At 41.9% G+C, this 20,934-nt stretch overlaps 1 protein-coding gene across 5 annotated transcripts; it reads left to right on the forward strand.

The window, feature by feature from the left end:
* The first annotated feature begins 120 nt into the window (after positions 1–120).
* Positions 121–20,726, forward strand: zzz3 (zinc finger, ZZ-type containing 3). Of its 5 annotated transcripts, none has more exons than XM_077556581.1 (13): positions 121–402; positions 1,318–1,384; positions 9,088–10,753; positions 13,872–14,010; positions 15,239–15,386; positions 15,459–15,571; positions 15,701–15,772; positions 15,853–15,954; positions 17,099–17,194; positions 17,282–17,437; positions 17,562–17,705; positions 18,226–18,326; positions 19,733–20,726. In XM_077556581.1, the coding sequence occupies exons 3-13, from the start codon at positions 9,153–9,155 to the stop codon at positions 19,875–19,877; spliced, it is 2,817 nt and encodes a 938-aa protein (XP_077412707.1). In that variant the 5' UTR covers positions 121–402; positions 1,318–1,384; positions 9,088–9,152; the 3' UTR covers positions 19,878–20,726. The 5 variants fall into 5 exon arrangements, with proteins under 5 accessions (XP_077412707.1, XP_077412704.1, XP_077412705.1 ...); XM_077556580.1 differs by lacking the exon at positions 121–402 and adding an exon at positions 415–709; XM_077556578.1 differs by lacking the exon at positions 1,318–1,384 and having other exon boundaries at positions 9,070–10,753.
* The last annotated feature ends 208 nt before the right edge of the window (positions 20,727–20,934 follow it).

The raw sequence follows: 20,934 nt of genomic DNA on the forward strand, positions 1-20,934 counted from the left end.
CCTGTTAAGGGAACTATGGGAAGTAGAAACCTCTCAAAATAAAAGCATCGACACGGATGCACAGAGGAAGAATATCCAAATCAAAGTCCTTTGTTCACAAAAAGTTGTTCAAAACCAGTTCCTGCCAAGTGCCCTACAAAGGGAAACAAAATAGGCCGAATATGAACGTGTTTCCCTGCCAATTTATTTACTAATCAACCACAAAATCAAATTCATGCTCCTCGTCCACATTTGCTGTGGATTCGCTGGTATTTCCAGGCCATGAGAAGGCAAACATGTCGCCGAGTGCGGCACACGAATGTCGCCCTCGCCTCAATGTGCTCGCACTCCGGAGTCGGAGCGCTCGGCTGTACTGTGAAAACATGGCTGCGAGCGAGCGTGCAGCGACCGTACGGAAGTGAGGTACGTGCTACATTCTTTTTGGGGCTGCGTGAACGCTTAGCCGGGCCACGGAGAGGTTCGATTGTCTGCTGCTGGAGGAGAAACGACACAATTGCTGGGACTGTTTGTGCAGGACCGGCGCCGTTTGCGAATTAAACGGCAAAGTTGAGAGCGGAACAATCGGCTAAGCTAGGCTGGCTAACGCTTAGCTACAGGCAGACTGCCACGATTCTCCCTGCCGGTTTTATCAACTCGACTAGCCTAGCGGAGACGCCTGTCGAGTCGAATGGATTAACGTGGAACCCCTGCAACACCGGAGTCTCTCTAGGTAGCCTCTCTACTAATTTCGGCCGTTAATGGCTCGCTAACGTGCCGTGTTTAGCCGCTGGACTAACTGGGAGTTAGCCCGATTAAAGGGCTAACCAAGCGGCGTTTTGCAGTGAAGTTACCGCTAACGCTTAGTTCGCCCACCGCCCCCGGTTGGCTTGTTGATATAAAACCACACCTGTGTGTATTATAAGTCCGTTTTTTTTTAAATATTTAACTCACCGGACTATACTTCTGCCTTGTGCTGTTGGTGTTCGGTCGAGTAGCAACCGGTGCCGCACGGCACACACCAAGCAAGGATGCGGGGATCCGAGCCCCTTTACCTGGGATGCACGCAACGCTATCTCGTGGATGTCACGTTGAAACTAGGCCCCAGTGGAAGTGTTCCCACTACTACGTGGAGACCAAAGTAGTCACAAAAGTAACAAGCACACTGGGTTTTAAATTTAGGACCAAAAATTACTTAAATTGCCAGCTAGCTCTCTCTAGCCACTGCTCTTGGCTTGTTTGGCAGGTGTATATGTATATGTATGCTCACGCATAATTGTGCACATTGCCGCCTTTAAAACTACCCTAAATGACATGTTTTTGTCATTTTTTTTGGACGAGACTGTAGATGCTAGCGCGTTAACGCCACTTCCAAGCCGACTGAGCATGTTTTTAAAGTGAATATGATGTAAGTATGGGTCATCTTAACTCTTAAATTGCACCAAATTCCTAACGTAATCACTGTTTTTTTTTCCTAGTTGAGTTTTGTTTGATGAGGCACTGACACACTGTTGAATTTGTCAGTGTTTATATATAATAGTTTAAGGGCTTATGCAAAGCAGCCAGTAAGAAATAGAGCTCAATTCAGAATTTGCTGTGATTTCATCTTGAAGAAAAATGTCAGAAGGTCTTAACTAAAATCTATGGTGTGTGATGGGATTAGCTCTGAGTTTTGCTTTTTCTTTGGCTTTTTTATGTGGGTTTTTTGTGAAGCTAACAATACGGTGGCGGCTAACGTTGCAAATCCAGATTGCTGCCAAGACATTTACCGCTGGGGTTTTAAGAGGCAAAAGTAAAAAACAAAACAAAATGGAATGACTGCGGACATCAAATTATGTTGTTACGTTGTTGTATTCCTATGCATTCAACGTAACCCCATGCCATACAGTAATTAAAAATGATAATAAATACAGTTGCCCCCACCACATCGCGGTCCTTTTATTACAGGTTCAGGAGATGGTGTATTTAAAAAAAAAAAAAAAAGCAGCGTACAGTACAGTTATCCGACGGCACCTCATTGGTCGTCGCTAACCGAGTATTGCCTACTGCCTGCAATGACTTTAGCTAGATCAATTAGAGGGAGGATGAAAATTAAACAAACGGTAGCACAATGCAGTAATCAGAAGCACTTTCTCGGCACACTTTCCGGTAACCTTGATTAACACTGTCGCTATACATCACAGTGGCTAATTCTACAGCCAAGAAATGGCTGGCCAACAGAACATTCTCATCTGTTTCCATCCTTGTGGAACACCGTCAGCAAGGTTTCTTCAGTTTACGATGGAGTTCCCGTCCCACCTGTACCAAATTTGTGCCAACGTCATACATTGCCGCAGTCTTACCACTAATCTACACTAACATAGTAGTACAGTACAGTAAAGTCATCATAATTAAAGTAAATACCAAAGTGTGGAAAAAGCACTTGTAGGCCATAAATATGAAACAATCAAATGAAAAAGACAGACCTTATTCCACGAGGAATATCAATAAATCAATCATGCCTGCAAAAGACGTCAACAATTTGTGTATAAACGGCACCATCGGAATTGACCCTGAACGTTTCCCGATGTGAGTCATTCTCAGGATGTTGCCCTTCATTTTCATTGTAGCTAGCTTGTTTGTATATACAATGTGTGGTACAATCCTAGTTCACCATCATGCCAGCCCACCATGTCATCAATTCGGTTACGATTTAGCTTCAAAACATAAAAATAAATTTGCCGTGTAGCTACTGCATCTCGTAAAACATTCCACTCTGTGCAAGTCTTCAACACGACGTTATTTATATCGCGCACCTGAAGGCAGCGTTTGTTAGTGCGTTAGCTAATTACCCCTGCTGCTATGAGCTAAGCTGCAACGATATGTTAGTTGTTCAACCGAGCTGATCGGTGTTGCCGGATTTGTTTTGTTCTTACAGAGAGGAGTTAATGAGCGCGCCTCATTAATTTGTTGTGTTGCATTGAATGCAGAGCGCTCGCTCCTTTCGCCTTCTTTCCTCCCTTCCTGTTTTATGCATGGATGCGTCAAGTTGGCCGTCTCAGCAGCCGGCGTCAGCCGAGTGCGAGTAACGTGTGCGCGAGCACGTTAAACCTTTATTGACTCTGCAGGTCGTGTTTTCACCAACACTAACATTCTTAACGGGCAAGTAAAAAAAAAAAAAATAGGTCTAATATGTTAAAAACACTTTTCAAACACATGTGGTAGGAGGGGATAACTGTTGTCAAATGTTTGCGCACATAAAGAACACACTAGACTTTGATTACAAGTAGCTAGCACAAGCCTAGAAAGATAACGTAGCAATCTACAGCTTCCCCTAGAAGCCATGAAGCCCAAATAAATGCACAGTACCCGTCGCAGAAGATACAAACTTAAAGTGGAAGTTAACTCAAAAATGTATTTTTAAAATATGCTGTATGTGCCCCGCCAGTCCAAACACGGCATAATGACTATTATAGTACGTGGAATTTAAATGAAGCAGCAACATCCACCCGTTTTTATCCATCTCAAGGAGCGGCCATTTTGCCACTTGTCACAGTTGCTCTGGGGTCAGGTGATGACCAATCATGGCTCACCTGTTTTATGAAGCTGAGCTGTGATTTGTTGTTATTTGATTCATGAGCAACTGTGAAACCCTTTAACTCATTAAATGCCATTGACGGTTGTAGACGTCAAAAATTCATTTGAACTATTTTGATCACTTTAACATTTTTTCCCACTTTTGTTAAGAGTATGATAACCTATATATTTTTTAAATTGTACATTTAGAACAGATATCAATTTTGTGATTAATTGGGAGCTAACTTGTGAAGTCATGCAATTAATTGCGATTAAAAAATTAATCGCCTGACGCAACTAATTTTTATTAATCTTTTTCTTTTTTTAAATCGCCTCAGGCGGTTAAATTTTTGAATTGTAATTAATCGCATGACTTCAATAGTTAACTCACGATTAATCATAAATTTTATATCTGTTCTAAATGTACAGTACAATAAAAAAATCTAGGTTTTCTTACTCTTGTTAACAAAAGTGGGAAAAAATGTTAATCTAATAAAAATAGTTCAAATACATTTTTGACATCAATGGCAGTGAATGAGTTAAGGGGAAGTGGAGTCAAAAATTGTCTTTTTTTTTTTTCTTTTATCCCTCTCAGGGGTCAACCATTTTGTTTTGTACTGCCACTTGGTGTCGACTGACAATGACATCACTGTGCCTAAAGGTGTAAGCAACCAATCACCTGTTTTGTGGGTTTGGTCATGTGACGTTTGCGAGCTGAGCCCTTATGCTTTGTGATGTCATTTTCAGTAGACACCAAGTGGCAAAATGGCCGCTCCAAGTGAGAAAAAAATTGGGTACATTTTGCTGCTATCATTAAAAAAAAAAAGGTTTTAGTTATTTATTGTAGTGTGTTCCTTGCGATTCGATCTGTATCACGATTCATAGGTCACAATTCGATACAGATTAATCTTGATACGAATCGATAAGTCAATTATTGCGATTAAATAAATCTGACACTAAAATTTAGAAAATACTAATCAGTAAACTTGTACATGTACACTGTAAGATTTGTATGAAAATGTGCTTCAGGCTTATAACTGTGAGCCACTGTATTTACCAAACAGGTTAGAATCTGTTTCATGTTTGAACAGCATTGAAATAAAAATATTAAGGCTTAATGTTCCATTAATATAACATTCTTCCATGCTTAAAGTGTGAAACCTAATCCCAAGTAAGACATTTTGTTGAATATTTCCATCAAAAATTTATCTTTAAAAATCAGTCCGGCTGCATATGACTCGATACAAGAATTGTGTGCTGTAATATCACGATATATTGCCGAATCGATTTTTTTAACACCCCAAGTGTTTTCACTTATTTCTAAAACGCTTATGTTTATTTGTAACTGATAACTCATTTAAAAAAAAGTTCATTTCAGTGGTAAATATCGCCTCGAATTATGAACCTTTCAATTCACAAATGTGATCATAGAACCAATTAAGACTGTAACTTGAGGTTCCGCTGTAGAATAAACCTACCCAAAACAAAAGTAGGAACACCACTCAAATGCATAAAAACAATTGCAGAAGATCTAAATCAAATTAGTGTATTAACAAAAAATAAAAAATACTCGCTCTGATTGAGAGTCCTATCAAAGGAACAAAAACAGGAAGCAGAACCCTTTCAGAATGAAAACAGAAACACCACAAACAGACTTCAGCGCATGATACTGGTTGCAGAATGATCCAAATCAAAATGCTTTTTTTCCCACCAAGAGTTAGTCAATACATTAATTAGCTCCAAGGGGAACATAAACTGGAAGTAAAAAATCGTAACCAAAATAAAAGATAATCTCCAGCTATCTTGGACCACGGACACTTGACGCTGCACAAAACAGGGATGTGATTTTTCCGCTAATTCGCGGAATTCCGCTTTTTTTATCTCCCCCCCCCCAAAAAAAATCCAATTTTTTTTTTTTTTTTTGTATTTCATTGTGTATGCACATGACTCCGACAGATAACATCTTCTGCTATAACAAAGACATTTGTGGTATGCTCTAATATGAGTTACTTTTCATTTGGTCATTCATTTGATACAATTATTTGTTCATGAAATTTGAACTCTTCAACATTATTTATGTGTTAACTTAGTAATCACATGAGTTAGATATGATGATATTCTCAGTGATAGTTTTTAAAAGCAAAGGCAGTCCAATGTTTTTGAATGTGACTGATTTTGAGTTGACTAAAACTGCCATTTTATATGGGATAGTTCAATATACATTGAAAATTTATGCTGTTGTTTTGTCTATTTCTTTGTCATGTGAGTGCATTGAAAGTACTTAAAAACACGGAAAACCCTTCGCCCCCCCTTGTCCCCCCACCAGGGCACTGCCCTGGACCTAGCTGGGTGCCAGCGGCCCCCAGACCCCGGGCTAAATTTTCAGATAATTTCACTTTGGTCAAATCACCTCCCTGACAAAAGTAACGCAACAGTGCTTTTGTCTTCTCTGCTTAAACTTGTCCACTTACTTCACGGTCATTTAAGCGTGTTTTGACTGATCGCAGCACATTTAAAGGACCTGTCCGTCGCCGCGGTGCTAATTGATGCGCTCCTTTTGAACTCTTTTTATGACTGCAAAGGACACCATTATAATGACTGAATTTGACTTTAGAATGACCTGCACTTTCTTTTTTTCTTTTTTTTGCGCTCTTTAGATTCATTAGCGGGATTAGCCCGACACCCTTCTCACACCGCGGTTTGTTGAAAGCAGTCGCGTCAGAATATCTCAAGTTTGGCATCAAGTGTTTATCACAGGAAAGTGACTGCAATCGCCTACTCGAGGTAACAATTCGATGTAAGCTAATTTCTTATTTAGCCCACCATTGCTATTTCAAAGTGGTCAAGGATCGACACAGCAGCTCGTCCGCTTTCAATCACTCTATTGAATAAACAAAGAAAACAAACACTTATTGAGCATATTCATACACAAGCTGCGCTCGTGGCGAATCGCTCAACATGCAGACTGGCTAACGGATTAGCCACTTAACAGCCGGCCAACTCTGACATTCTCATTCTCGCTGACGCCCTCGTCACTCACCAGGGCAAGCATCGCCTTTTGAAGTCAAACACACTCAAAGTCACAGACGACGTTTACATGCAGCCAATATTTGAGTTCAGGTCAACATTTACGGTGTCTGAAACATTTGAGATAACCCGTTTATCTGCTTGAGTATAATATATATCCCAATCCAAACCGCAACACACCGACGACATCATTACTCAAACGGTCAATAAAAGAATCCAAAAATTATTCATGTCACTCGTCACACTAATGAGGTAGTTTGTTTCCTTCTCGCTAGAAAAGTGTGATGCTGCATCACCATATTTGTTAGCCTCTGCTTAGTTGTTTCCGGTTGGTTGCACGCCAGACGCACGGACTTAAATACACGCGTGTGTATATGTGTGTGTATATGTACACACTGTGGAATTTTTGCTGTAGAGACAGAAAATAATGTGAAAATGTTGCGAATAAATTAATGAATTCAAGTTAGGCTCGCGTAGCGAGTGGCAACGTAAAATGGCAGCCGCACATGCAGGTATTTGCCGTACTCAAAAGACCCAAGATTCCTTGCGATGAGACCGTGTCAAACTCACATTAGCTCAGGGGTCGCAAATTGGGCCGGATCAGTAAAATAATGGTATACAACTTAAAAAGAATTGCCGCCAATTATACGCAGATTTTCGCTATTTGTGGGTCAGCCCTAAATTACCGAGCTCAACTGCAATCGTATTGTTCCCCCAAAAAATAACACGAATGCAAATGGAACGCGGCAACACTTCACCTGTATGAGTTCAGGATGTGTTAAATCAACCTGTTTTGCATATATATTGTTCCCAGAATGCATTGTGTGGCGCAGTTAATGAAGTTATAAGGACATTAATCCTTGTCATATGTATTTGTGGTACCAGTAATTGAATTTGTGTCGTATTTAACACGTTTGTTTTGCTCTATGATTTTTTAATTTTTTTTTTAAACAAACCGTAACTTTAGGTTGTGTATAAAATAATGACATCCAGGATGATTCCGTGTAAGTTGCATTGCTCATCTGAGGACTGCCAATGAAATTACAAATTTATGTTTTGATTTTGGCCAGCTGATAACTCTTTGACTGCCAGACGTTTTCAGAAAAGGGATGCCGTGGGTGCCAGCCGATTTTAAGCATTTTGACTGATCTTTCAAGGTCCATAGAAAATTATGTGTTTGGACTATGGAAACACACATACTACCAAAAAAAGATTGGACTCTCATCTTTCATCAGAAAAAAAAAGTTTGTTTCTACCTTATTCCGTTTTTCAGTAATCCACAATAGAAAATGGTTAGTTTCACCTCTGTTTTGAAACAGACGTCTTTTAACGTCTTTGGCACTCCTCCATAGGATTTTACTAAACGTTATTTAACGTTTTTGGCAGTCAAAGAGTTAATTGGTCCAACATTACAATTTATTTTTCACTTTACAAAATCGTCTCATGGGCCGGATTAAACCTCTTTGCGGGCCCGATCCAGCCTGCATGCTGTATGTTTGACACTCCTGGTTTAGCGCATGCACAGAACACAAACAGATGTTCTTTCAAAGTTGCTACCTCTATTTCATTTATAGGACCGAATATTCGGGTTTGAAAAGGGATAGCCCAGAGGTCTTATTCAGTTTTTTTGTTTACACGGCCTTTCGAAAACAAGAATATTGCCAATATTTTAAAACGGTTATTGACTGCATGTAAACATAGTCAACAATAAAGTAAAAAAGTGAGGATGGCGACCCCAAAGAGACAAAAATAATCCTTGCATACGCGTGTTAATGTATTTGTTGTAGGTAGAACATTTTTAGTAACGTGGGATAAACCCCTTGAGTAGCAACATCTTGCTTGCGAGGGGTCTCCAAACTTTTAATAATGCAATATCAATTTCTGTCCAATGAAATCATCACACACAGAACAACGATCCAGGAAAATGTGAAAAAAAGTTTGAACGAGGTTGCAAATGGATGGCTATACTCTTATCGTCTGTGGTGCACCAAATATTCCATGAGTCTCAAAAGGAAAAGCAACTTGTGTAAGGGTAACACTTATTCCTGTTGTGTTTGAAACAATTGTTTAAATACAAACGGGATCCGGACAGCGAGTCTCGTGATAAACTACTCTCTGGTCACAGCAATCAGCATTCTACCTCTGTTACTCCTCGGGTGCTACACGGAAAGCTGGCAATTTCATGCGCCAACTTGTACCACTCCTACCTGCACTGGTGCCTTACACGCAGGACACTGTGCCAGGAAAATGTTGGCTTCGATGGCCAGTGAAAGCAACTGCAGTTGAATTTATGGAGGCTCCACTGTTATGCCTCTGAAGCCCTATTTTGCAGTAAACTGCCTGAAAGGTAAATTTAAGTTCACAAGTTATAGCGCATGAGAGGTTAATCCTGAAATTTTTACCCAGCAGCCGAATATCTCTAGCTTTTTCTGAGGAATGTATGTCTGTGTAAAAGGCACAGGCAGGTACATTGGTACCCTACTCAAGTGTACAGTTTTACATTTACTACAGTGATGTGTGTCTTTGCAGGTGCCCGCGTTCCGCCGCAGTGGACAGCGCACCAGGATGAGGAGATTGTAGGCACCCGCCGTAGTATGGCCGCGTCCCGGTCCTCGCGCGTCACAAGGTCATCGGTGGGGCTCAATGGATTGGACGAGAACTTTTGTGGCCGCACCCTCAGGAACCGCAGCATCGCCCAGCCGGAGGAGACGTCCGTGTCTCCGCTGCCTCGGGCCCGCTCGCCCAAGAAGAGGCAGGAGTCCCGGCAGGACTCCAGGCAGGTGTCGAAACAGGACATCAAGCATGGGTCCAAGAAGGAGGACAAGCAGGAGTCCAAACCGGACCACAAGCCGGACACTAAGAAGGAGAAGACCAAGCAGGAAGTTAAAGAGGATGCTGACAACCAATCGGTGCAGGACTGTGAGCGGCAGGTCTCGTTGGAGGAACGGTTAAATGATTCAAAGGACTGCAATAGTTCTCCGATAGCCGATCGGTCGGTCGGCCCCCGCAAACGGAGCGGCGCATGTCTGGAAAAAGACGTTAGCCCTGAGAACGCGGAACATTGCGATAAAGGGAACGGGGTGCGGGATGCCCCTCCTTTAATCAAAAGGGCCAAGCGGTGTTCCCGAGCCGGGGAATCTCAGGAACGCCAGGAGGACGCGGGGAGCCCCCAGAGTCCCGTCTCCGTTCCCGAACCTTGCGAGGGCAAAACTTGTGAAGACATTCCCACCCGGAACTCGAACTTAGCTCCCGACTCACCTGTCCTCGGGGAAGAGGAAGGAGAGCTGGCCAAAGATGGCCGGGTGGAGTGTGACGGGGCGCCACACCGCCCCAACACTCACAAAGCCTCCAACGGGCTCGGGGATGACGCAGCGGAGAACCACGGCACCCTCGCCGAGGAATCTTCGAGTCCTGCCTCTGCCACCAGCTGCCCGCCGCTGCTCAACGGCGGCCAGGCCGGGGCGCCCCCCTCGCCCCACCCCACGGTGCCTTGTACAAACTCTAGCCCGGCGCACACTGAGGTCGTCGCCTCAGGGGATCCGCCTGCGCCATTTTCCCCAGCCCCTCCGGAGGATCCACTCCCTGAGCTGGTGGTGGCCAGAGAGCAGGAAGTGGAGGACGTGGAGGTGGACGTGGTGGGCGACCCCCTTTGTCTGGCCGGCGAGGAGCAGGTGATGGACAGCGAGTGCGAAGGCAACGGTCGCCCACTCACGCCGGTGCCGGACACTGCCGCCGCCTCGCCTTCCCCCGCCGCCTATAACAGCAACTCAGGAGAAACGACGCCCCCGCTGGCGCCGACCCCGCCGCCCACCGAGCCCGGGTGCACGCCCACGTCTTTCGCCGAGCTCTATGAACACAGGTACACCCTGCGGACTTCGCCCCGCAAGGCGTCCTCCACCAAGGCTTGCTCTCCGCCTGGAGACAACGGCCCGCTGAAGGAGGACGGGGAGGCGGCGGAAGGGATGGACGAGGACTTTCCGGCTCCTTCAGACTCTTTGTGTCCCGCTGACGACGACGAGACCACCTGTGCAGAGCCCGGAGACGAGATGGGCTGCGACGACGGCGGCCGCTTGGGAGGAGCCGGGGACGTCGGCAAGGAAGTGGTGTGCAGTCACACCACGGAGGAGGAGGAAGAGGAGGAGCCGGACGTATATTACTTTGAATCCGACCACCTGGCTCTGAAGCATAACAAAGAGTATGTGCGAGAGGAGCTTTGGCGGGATTTTGTTCCCCCGACAACCTCCCTTTGCCGCCTCACTCGTGTAGCTTACCCTAATCTTTTCACTGTTTCCTTTATACCCGTCTGTGCTGGCAAATAATCCCGCTACACTCTTGATTTTAATGGGATTTGTAGCTGGTAAAAATTGAAATAATGCGACGTAATACCGTGGAACCTCTAAAATGGAATGCAGTCCGCTCCCTTGCTATTTGGTCTGTAATCAGTTGCAGGCTAAGAGTTGAATGGTGGGTCATTTGGTCCCAGGCCGCAGAGAAGTGTCGGCATCCCACTACCATTGAATCAGGCCGTGGTAGGATCACTGTTTATAAGTCCCATTTTAACCATCTGCTAGAAAATAAAGCTTCAAATACAGCAGTACCTTGACATACAAATTGAATTTGTTACGTTTGTAACTTAATTTAGCCGCATGTGAAATTATTGTTCGATTCTGGACGGTTGTTGTGGCAATTTGGCTGCTTCCATCTAGCGGTGTGGTATGAAAAGCTTGGTAGCAACACCAAGCAAGAAAACTGACCGAGCCATGGCCTGCAACTTCTGATATTTCGTAAATTGGTGCACTTGTAAGTCAAGGTACCTCTGTAAAGTAAAACTACTTGCCTAAGAAGACACCTGAGAGGGAATGAGTTTGCTTTGTGGGGTTTCTGCGGATCCTTAAAAGGCATTGGTCCAGCCAAGGCTTTTAATTGCCATGACAATATGTTATAGCAATCTTTTAAAAGTCCTAAATGTTAAGACATGATAAGTAGGATTTTATGACTGTAAATAGTGTAAAATCCCCAAATTAAAATACTAAATACTAAAAAAAAACAGAATTACTCTCATGCTAACATCACGCTGTCACAAAAGTAAAACCAACACCGATGTGCACGTCATTTATGTACTATAGTAACTTTGGACAACCTGGAAAATTGTGACGTTGGTCTTAAATCTAATTTCAAATGAACAAGTCTTAAATTTGACTTAACTGACGCTGTAGGAACCCTGGCATAGCAACGCTGTCACTTTAGTGGCGTTTTTCTTTTGTTGTTGGAATTAATCTCGCTTAGTGTATAATAAAACTAGAAGTAAAACTACTCATCCTTTGAAGACACCTGTCAGCAGAGGAAATGGGTATGTTTTATAGCTATTCATGTACTTGATTCATGTTGCTTTAGTATAAAAAACAAACAAACAAACTTTAAAACTACTACTGCAATTTGTGCCCTGGGAGTAGTTAAGAGGTGTTACTGACAGCGAGTGGCATTTTACAGCCATTCCTGGAGTTTATACTCATACCTAGTGTCAAATATAGCTTCAATGATATTTAACTACTTGTCCTATGAAGAGGCCAGACTTTAACAGAGAGGGGACAAAAATTGGTTTGCTTATTTAATGGTTCAACCTTGAGCAACTTTTTGTTTGAACGTTTCAGTTTATTTGTACGTCGTCGGTCTCATGTTCGAAGCGGATTCGCGAGGCGTCCTCACCGCCGCAGCCGGAGGAAGAAGCGCAGACTGAAACTGAAATCTCGCTCTCGTATTGGCGGACGTTTCAAATTCATCTCTGGCGGGACTCTGATTTCGCCGCTCGCGCACGCGGCAAAGCAATTGGATCGAGTTTCCGCGACGAGGTTCGATCGAGCCCGCAAAGATGGATCAATAACAAGCCAGGAGTCATTTAAAGGAAGCATGACTCTGCGTTTTAGGCTATGGAAACTGGAAACGTCTGTACGTAACAGTTTAGTAGAGTAAATTCAGTTACAGAATAGTATAGTTAGTTTTGATAGGATTTGCTATAGTTCTGTTTCTACTGTAGTGTGGAAATGAAACTTAAAAGTAGTATAGTCCAAATTGCAGTAAATATTGACTTGAAAAACAGCCAGTGTGGTGGGAACTGAGCGCCTTGTGCCACACAACGTATTCTTAATCGGTTCCACATTTTTGCTGAAGTTACTCGTCAATTCAAGGTGAATAGTCATGGTGCGATATCACTGTCTGTGAATTATTATTATTATTATTACACAAGAAACAACATACAGGTGGTTCTTGGTTTATGATGGTCTCACCATACGAGGTTTTGCGCTTTAGATGAATTTAATATGTGGCCACATGGCACAAGAAGCCACGTTCTGTGAGTGCTGTACTTTTTTGGTCATTTGATTGTTTTATTTTGATGGCCTTAAAAGTGTTTCCCATTAAATGTACTGTAATTGTGACTTTACAGCTACGTGGCCACGAGTTAGTCATAGAATACGTGCATTGCGATTTGTGTACAACTTCGAGTTATGTCGCCATTGAGGAGGCAGTTTTATGGTTGTTACATTATTTCTGTTGTATTTGTAGTCATAGTAAAAAAAATATTTTTTTTAGCTCAGTTAACCCAATTTTTGTGCTTGGCCAACTGGAGGTTCAACGTCATAAGGTGTGCTTTTTAGGTGTTTTCAAAGAGTGAGTGCTTTTACTTATGTGTAGTTTTATTGAGTTATTTAAAAATCCTGGACCGCTAACAAAATGGAGGAACAACATGTCGCATAGCCTCCTTAGTCCAAACACAATAGAAATACTGTCCGTAGCAGTATAACGATCCGTTAGGCCATGGTTTGTCAACCCCGACCCTCGAGAACCCCGGTCCTCAGAGTACCCCTATCCAGCTTGTTTTCCATGTCTTCCCAGCCAACACAGCTGAAGATCGTTATCAGGCTTCATGCGGAGCTTGCTGATTAGCTGATGGTTTGAAACGCACGTGTTGTTGTGGGCGACATGGAAAATCGACGACCAGGGCTGAGAACCACTCCTTTAGGCTAATAGCTAGCCTTGCTTCTGCTGCTGCTTTGCATTTTCTGTTGCTCTTCACTGCCCCTCACTGGCCAGTGCGGGTAGTACGCGAGACCCTGCCACGTCCTGTTAAAACGAGATGGACGCATAGCCAAGCCTCTGAGTCAGTCCCGCTCACTTCGTCTTTCTCTCGCCCCCACAAAATGTCAAACTCTTTACGCTGCCGCAAGCCGTTGTGTTTGACGCGCGACGTTCCTGATAGCTAGTGACACGTTAGCCGCAATTGAGTCACTCCAATGATGTTTTCCCCTCCGTGTCAGTTACCAGAGGTTGCTGCAGACCATTGGCGTTCTCGAGGCCCAGCGCACGCAGGCCATCCTGGACCTGGAGACGTTGGCACGGCACCAAAGAGAAGCCCTGGCTGACCCCATCAGCTTTGTGGAGCAGCTGCAGAAGAGGGTAACCTAAATATGCCGCTTGAAATTCGGTTTGAAATGGGTCTGGGTAATTCATCAATTTTTATTTGATTTAGGTTTAGGATCTCTGTTGCCGGAGTTACCTTGAAAAAGTAGCTTAGTTACTGATTACTTATATTGAAAAGTAACATTTAGATTGCTTGTTAGTTTATTAGTTACTTTAAGTTTAAGCATACATCCAACCCCGCTTAACATAAAAACTGGCTTTGCCAATACTTGAATAGAAGTGAAATTTTAGCAGTAATGTCTAAGTGCTTTTATTAGTTAGAATTATTAATATTATTATTGATGAAGTTTTTATTAAAATCAAATGACAGACTTTTTGATTTAACAAAAATAATTTATATGTATAGAAAAATGAGTCTTTCTTGATGTCACTGAAAATAAACGTTCTGCATGTTTTTTTTGTTTTGTTTTTAAAGAAATCATACAGTACATTTATTATGTACGGTGCATAATATAAAATAAAATCTGTCTTTTTAACGTGACCTATTTAAATGTTAATACTGTAATTTTTTAACTTAACGTTTATAATGTACATTGTTTATTAATACATTATATCGTAATATAATTTCATAAGTATATATGTACTGACAAAAGTGACTTCTTGCATTAGTCGCAGCTCTGCTTACATAAATCTTTTGGGACTTTGTAAGCTTGAATGTACCGTGCTGTGCCTCCAAATGTTTATTCAAATTTTACCCCCCCACGAGCTAAATCACATTTTTACAGCACAGTGTACAACCACCAATCTTAATATTATTGTCTTTAGCTGACACATACTCAACATTAGGGACTGTATTTCAAGATTGAAAACGTGAAGAGCCCTACTTCCTTTAACGGTATGTACGCGGACTTGCTGTGTTCCAAAATGGCAATTTTTCCAAGAGGAATCACTTATTTTGACAGCATGTGTATTATCGGAACTTTATCACGCTGTAGCTGTATTTCTGTGAAAATAGATGCAAATGAATGCATGCTGGAAAAAAATTCAAAGCTTGTTTGGTATCCGGAGAAATAAAACATCCCAGAGTGGGAGAACAAAACAAAAAAACTAAACTTGTTTTTGAATAATGTCAGGTTCATTTACATCGACTAACACTAAAGTAGGGGAAACATCTGGAAAATGTGAAATGAGAGATTTCATTTTCAGGCAACGTCGGCCAGCCGTGCTTTAAATGCTAATGTTGCTATTTGGTGACCTTTGCCAGGTGAATCTGGGCCTGCCGTGCCCCCAGCGTGTCGTTCAACTTCCGGACTTGGCGTGGGAGCAGTACACCTCCGGCCTGGGCGATTTCCAAAGGGAGTTCTGCGACAAGAAGCGGAAAACCAGACGGCTCAAGCTCATCTTTGACAAAGGTGTGGCAGCGGGTCCAAAATGGCTGCCAGTTCACGGGCTTCGATTTGTTTTAATTTCCCCACCCCTTTTAGGTTTGCCGGTCCGACCGAACAGTCCCGTGGAGCCCAAGAAGGAGTGCGAAAGCGCCACCTTGTACTCGTCACTGCCCACGAGTGACGCCCCAGAGAATGACAGTCAGACGCAGGTGCGACTCAATGCCCATCACACAGCTCAATTGCATGTTGCTTGTCATTGTGACATCACCGGGCGCCGCAACTGACTTCATTGTCGCCATGTGTCTGCCGTTTAACATCCCCTGCATTTGCGCCTGCAGATGATCCGGGGTCGGCTTTGTCACTCCAGCAAGCCCGACACGTTTAACCAGCTGTGGACGGCGGAGGAGCAGGTAATCAAAAGCACATATATGAACACAGCGGCATGCCAGACATGTTGTCCGTGACCACGTGTTGCGTTCGGACCCGTTAGAAGAAACTGGAGCAGCTCCTTGTCAAGTTCCCTCCAGAGGAAGTGGAGTCCAAAAGGTGGCAGAAAATCGCAGACGAGTTGGGCAACCGGACAGCCAAACAGGTAATAGAAATATTTTGAGATTTTGTTTTCCCGTTGGGCGGAGTTCTCCACTTTCAAGCCATTTCAACACGAGTTTGATTAGTCATTTGAATTAAAAAAAAAAAAGAAAAAGATTTAGAATTTGGACATATGAGGTTTCTGCATGCCAGTGAAATAGTATAAACATTTAAGAAAAAAAAAATAGGGATGTTTTTGGGTGCTTCTGCTCAGTTTGACTTAAAGTTTAGTTAATTGATTACACCTAATAAAAATATATTGATAGACTAGTCAAGTCAACTTTATTTATATAGCACCTTATCATGTAAAGGAACAACTCAACGTGCTTTATACACACACAAAAAACAAACACTCACTCTCTCCTCCTTGACTAAACTATACATTTAACACTTTAAAAGATTAATTTATCACTGATTTAAAAACAGCATATTTTATTGATAAAATAACATGTACAGAGTCCATATACGTGTATCTCTTCATAAATCCGTTTTTAAATAAATCCGTTTTTGAATAAAAAGTGATTTTTGTGTGGCTTCTGATTCATATTTTGACCATAAAATGGTTAAGTGATTAAAATGATACAAATTATATTAAAAACATGAAAATCTGTTAATTAAAAATAAAAACTTAATTGAATAATTATTTATATATTTTTTATTGTACCTATTATATGCACATTTAAAAAAATAAAAAATTAATGGAGGTTTTTATGGGATTGAAATGAAAGATAATGTAATTGTTAATAAAATATATATTTTTTAAGAACAGCACATTTTGTGGCCTCTATGTTGACTAGAACTTTGGTTATTTTATTAAATAAAATGTAGTTAACTAAATATAATAAATATTGAACATAACCCTAACCCTTAATAATGAAAATATTTCATCTATATTACGTTTTTCCCCCAAAATTGAATCAAGTCAGTTTTGTGCTGCCAGTCAGGCATATTGTGACTGAAAAATTGATTAATTAAAATGAATTTTTTTTTTTAATTATAAACATTAGAATTTTTTTGCTCTAAATGGAATTTTTGTGGTGCTTCTGATGCACATTTTGACTGAATATATGCATTGAATATGTTGTTGTTTCCTTTTGCACGGTATTAATGCTGATTCCCGCGTGTGATCTGTGTTGTCATGGTTTCAGGTTGCCAGCAGGGTGCAGAAGTACTTCATCAAACTGACAAAAGCTGGAATCCCCGTGCCTGGAAGAACCCCCAACCTGTACATGTACACTAAAAAGGTACACAAACGCTTTGGCGCCATCTAGTGTTAAATAAAATAAAAAAAGACTAAAGTAAGCGCATGCTTGTTGTTGTTTGATGATCAGGCAAGCAGCAAGAGGCAGCACCACCTCAACAAGCATCTCTCCCGGCCCTCCACCTTTCTCACCTCCTACGAGCCTCCCGTCTACATGGACGACGACGAAGACGACGAGCGGGCGGCGTTCTTCGGCGCCATGCACGACCCCGCCGACGACGACTCGGTCGGTCTACGTATGGACCTTGAAAAAAATACTAGCATAGCAAAGTCGTAATTTGTTTATTTTTCCCAATTCTTGTCACTGTGGATAGTTGACGTGACAATCATCTGTTGTTTGTTGGTTCCAGGACGACGACGACGACGACGTCATCCCCGTGGAGCTGCGTAACCTTCCCGAGTACAAAGAGCTGCTGGAGCTCAAGCGTCTGAAGAAACAAAAACTTCACGAGCTCCGTGAGGACAAAACGGGCGTGCAGCACTTGGGATACAAGGTGATGCACGTTGGCAACATTCCACCTTCGCTCCCGGCTATTTTGCTGGAGTTTGACTGATTTTGCAAGGCCCACAGATTATTGTCTTCTTAGTGCTATAAAAACATGGAACCTACCATAAGAAAAATTAGAATTTCTTCTTTCATCAGGAAAAAAAAAAGTATATTTCTTTCTGTTAACGTTTTGCAGCAATTAGCATAAGAATACAGCAAAGTTTTATCATTATTCACAAATCTGTTTAAAACACTGGGGAAAACTGCCTTTTTCAACATGGCCTTGATTGAGCTCTTATACTCTGCTGTCACCCGATGGCCGTTTTTGTAATAACTACCATTGCTTCAAGCATTCTCTTCAGTTCAGAGGCTGTATGCCCTATGATAAAACAAAACAAAACATAAAGAACGTATAAATACGTTTTTGGGACACGGTTAATATTTAAAATAGAACACATTTATACGTTTTTGGGAGCAAATGAGTTAAAAGGGTGTCACTCACATGTTGTGTGTTTGTGTGTGTGTAGTGCGATGTGTGCGGCATGGAACCCATCCAGGGCGTGCGGTGGCATTGTCAAGATTGCCCGCAGGACAGCACCGTGGATTTCTGCGCCAACTGCTCAGACTGGTCAGTCAACAGACGTGATTACTCACACACACACACACACACGAGATACACTTCACTAAGTACATTTAAGTTTTTTTTTTTTTTTTTGGTAGAGCCCTTTTCACAGTGAGGATCGAAAAAGTGTTAATCTGACAATTTCATAAAAGTACGAAGCTTAACTATGTTGTCAGCTGCAGCCTGCTCCTCTAATATCAGTTCTCTCACTTTGACTCGTAAAATTAACATTTTCATCTCTGCAATGTTAATGCTACTTTTTTTCCCTATAAAAAAAAAGACCAATTAATTATTGACAAATTACAACTTAAATACTTACTACAAAGGTTGAATTCTTTTAACTTTGACTTTTGTCTTGAAAAATACAAAAAATATTCTGTTAGTTATTTTTCTTGCATTAGAAAAAAACTCCATCAAATGGGTTTTCTCAAAATATGACCAAGAAAAATACTTTATTCTCACCCTACTTCCCCCATAAAAAAATACTTTCTTCTCATAACTATTGCTTTTTCTTGAAAAATAGGGACTTAAAATACTTCTCATGATTTCATGTCTTAACTATGACATATTTTTTTCTCAAAAATTACTGTGTAGGAAAAAATATATATTTATATATAATTTATTTATATATAAATATATTTAAGTTCAATACCAGCTCTTTAACTCTTTGACTGCCAGCCGTTTTCAGAAACGGGTTGTCCCCAGTGCCAGCCGATTTTAAGCATTTTGACTGATCTTTCAAGGTCCATAGAAAATTATGTGTTTGGACTATGGAAACACACATACTACCAAATGAAATATTGGACTCTCAGCTTTCATCAGAAAAAAAAGTTTGTTTCTACCTTATTCTGTTTTTCAGTAATCAACAATAGAAAATGGTTAGTTTCACCTCTGTTTTGAAACAAACGTCTTTTAACGTCTTTGGCACTCCTCCATAGGATTTTACTAAACGTTATTTAACGTTTTTGGCAGTCAAAGAGTTAAAATTGCATACAATTAAATTTCTAGATCCTGATCAAAAAATGGCCATTAGAGGGCGCTCACCATCACGAGTAAAAAAACAAAAAAAAAAAACAAATAAAAATCGGGACTTTTTTACAGGGAAAATCTGCCGGCTCTCGCAAGAGAGCAACTTTATTGTGAATGTGTCATAAGTGTATGACTTTTCTCTGTGTGTTTTTTCTAAGTGCTTCCTTATAGCCGCAGCTGTTGTGAAAAGGCTATATAAATAAAGTTGAGATAAAAATATCCCCCCCACCACACCCAGACCTCAAAGAAATCTGATCTTTTTTTCTTGGAAAAACTATTATAAAAAGCTTCTTTAGCCTCACAACAGTGTGACTATAATTTTCTAATGGTCTGCAATTTCGAACATAAGATTTTTTTTTATTTTTTTCCTTTCCCTGTTGCAGCTTGTTCAAGACGGAGACCCACAAGCCTAACCACCACTTGGACCCCGTTTACCAGCCCGAGACTTTACTGGACCGCGACTACCGCCTGCCACAGAGCACCAGCTACAACTACCTGGACCCCAATTACTTCCCGGCCAACAGATGACAGACGAGCGGCAGGCGCCCGTAGCTCCACCACACGCACTCGTTTGCTCTCTCTCTCTTCCTCTTTCTTTCTTTCTCTCTCTCCCTTCTCTCCAGTGTGCATGGCTCCCATCGCCCAAGCTTGATCCCGCCGCCATGTCGGAACGGCAGCAGGCGGGGGGGGGGGGGCGAGCAGAGCAGCGCCGCCGCCGCTGGGGGCGGCCAAGTCGGTGTGCCGCCACCTCAGCAAGGTCAATCATGGATCTTTTAAAGACGATATCTAAAAATGAATTGTGAAGGCAACATTCCCACGCGGCTCGTGGCAGTTTGTCGTGCCGCCACATTTCAAACGCCGACGCAGCGTTTTTCTTTTTTTAGCCCCCCCTCCCCCTCTCTCACCCGTCAGTGTTTGCCGCCATGGATCACGTGAAGTGTTTATGGTGACCAGTAGTTGGCGCTAGTTGTTGTGTGTGTGCCATTTAAAACCATACAAAACAAACAAAAAAAAACATTGTTTTGTCGGTCATCTTTTGGTTGAAGTCCATGAAATAAGATTGTATTTTTATTAACCTATTTAAGAAAAAAAGAAAAAAAAAATATTTGAGGTGGTGCTCGGTGCCTCCACACTTTTATACACACAGACACGCACACACAAAAGTACACACACACACACTCACACGCGCACACATTGGTCTTGTTTGTGCTTGACTAGACACCATTCTCACCTCTCAGCCCCCCCGGATTACCCCCCCCCCCCTTCTGCTTCAATATCTGTGTATAACAAGTCTGTTCTTATGTAAAAAAACAAAAAAATTAATAATGTACAAAAAATGCTAGAGGAGAAGCGTGGAAATAAAAGTATGTGAAAATATTTTCCCCCCATTCATTGTTCTTATTGACAGATGAATTTTGATAAGTAGATACTGTGCAAGTCAAGTGATCCTCGCTCGATGTCTTCAATGGGTGAGTACAAATAGTTTTACTTCACTGCTTTTACACTTTCCGGATGTTAGGAATCTCCGAATGTAGCTACAAATGTTGCAATGAGCTTAGCAGTTAAACAAATGTGTTTGTCTTCG

Source organism: Vanacampus margaritifer, chromosome 2 (genome assembly GCF_051991255.1).
Source record: "Vanacampus margaritifer isolate UIUO_Vmar chromosome 2, RoL_Vmar_1.0, whole genome shotgun sequence".
Classification (NCBI taxonomy): domain Eukaryota; kingdom Metazoa; phylum Chordata; class Actinopteri; order Syngnathiformes; family Syngnathidae; genus Vanacampus; species Vanacampus margaritifer.

Excerpts from the sequence above, each read along its gene's own strand:
- zzz3 (XM_077556578.1), top strand. The coding sequence starts at position 9,072 with ATGTGTGTCTTTGCAGGTGCCCGCGTTCCGCCGCAGTGGACAGCGCAC. Across the intron at positions 14,011-15,238 it reads TGGAGCAGCTGCAGAAGAGG|GTGAATCTGGGCCTGCCGTG; the intron begins GTAACCTAAATA and ends GACCTTTGCCAG. Across the intron at positions 15,387-15,458 it reads CAAGCTCATCTTTGACAAAG|GTTTGCCGGTCCGACCGAAC; the intron begins GTGTGGCAGCGG and ends CACCCCTTTTAG.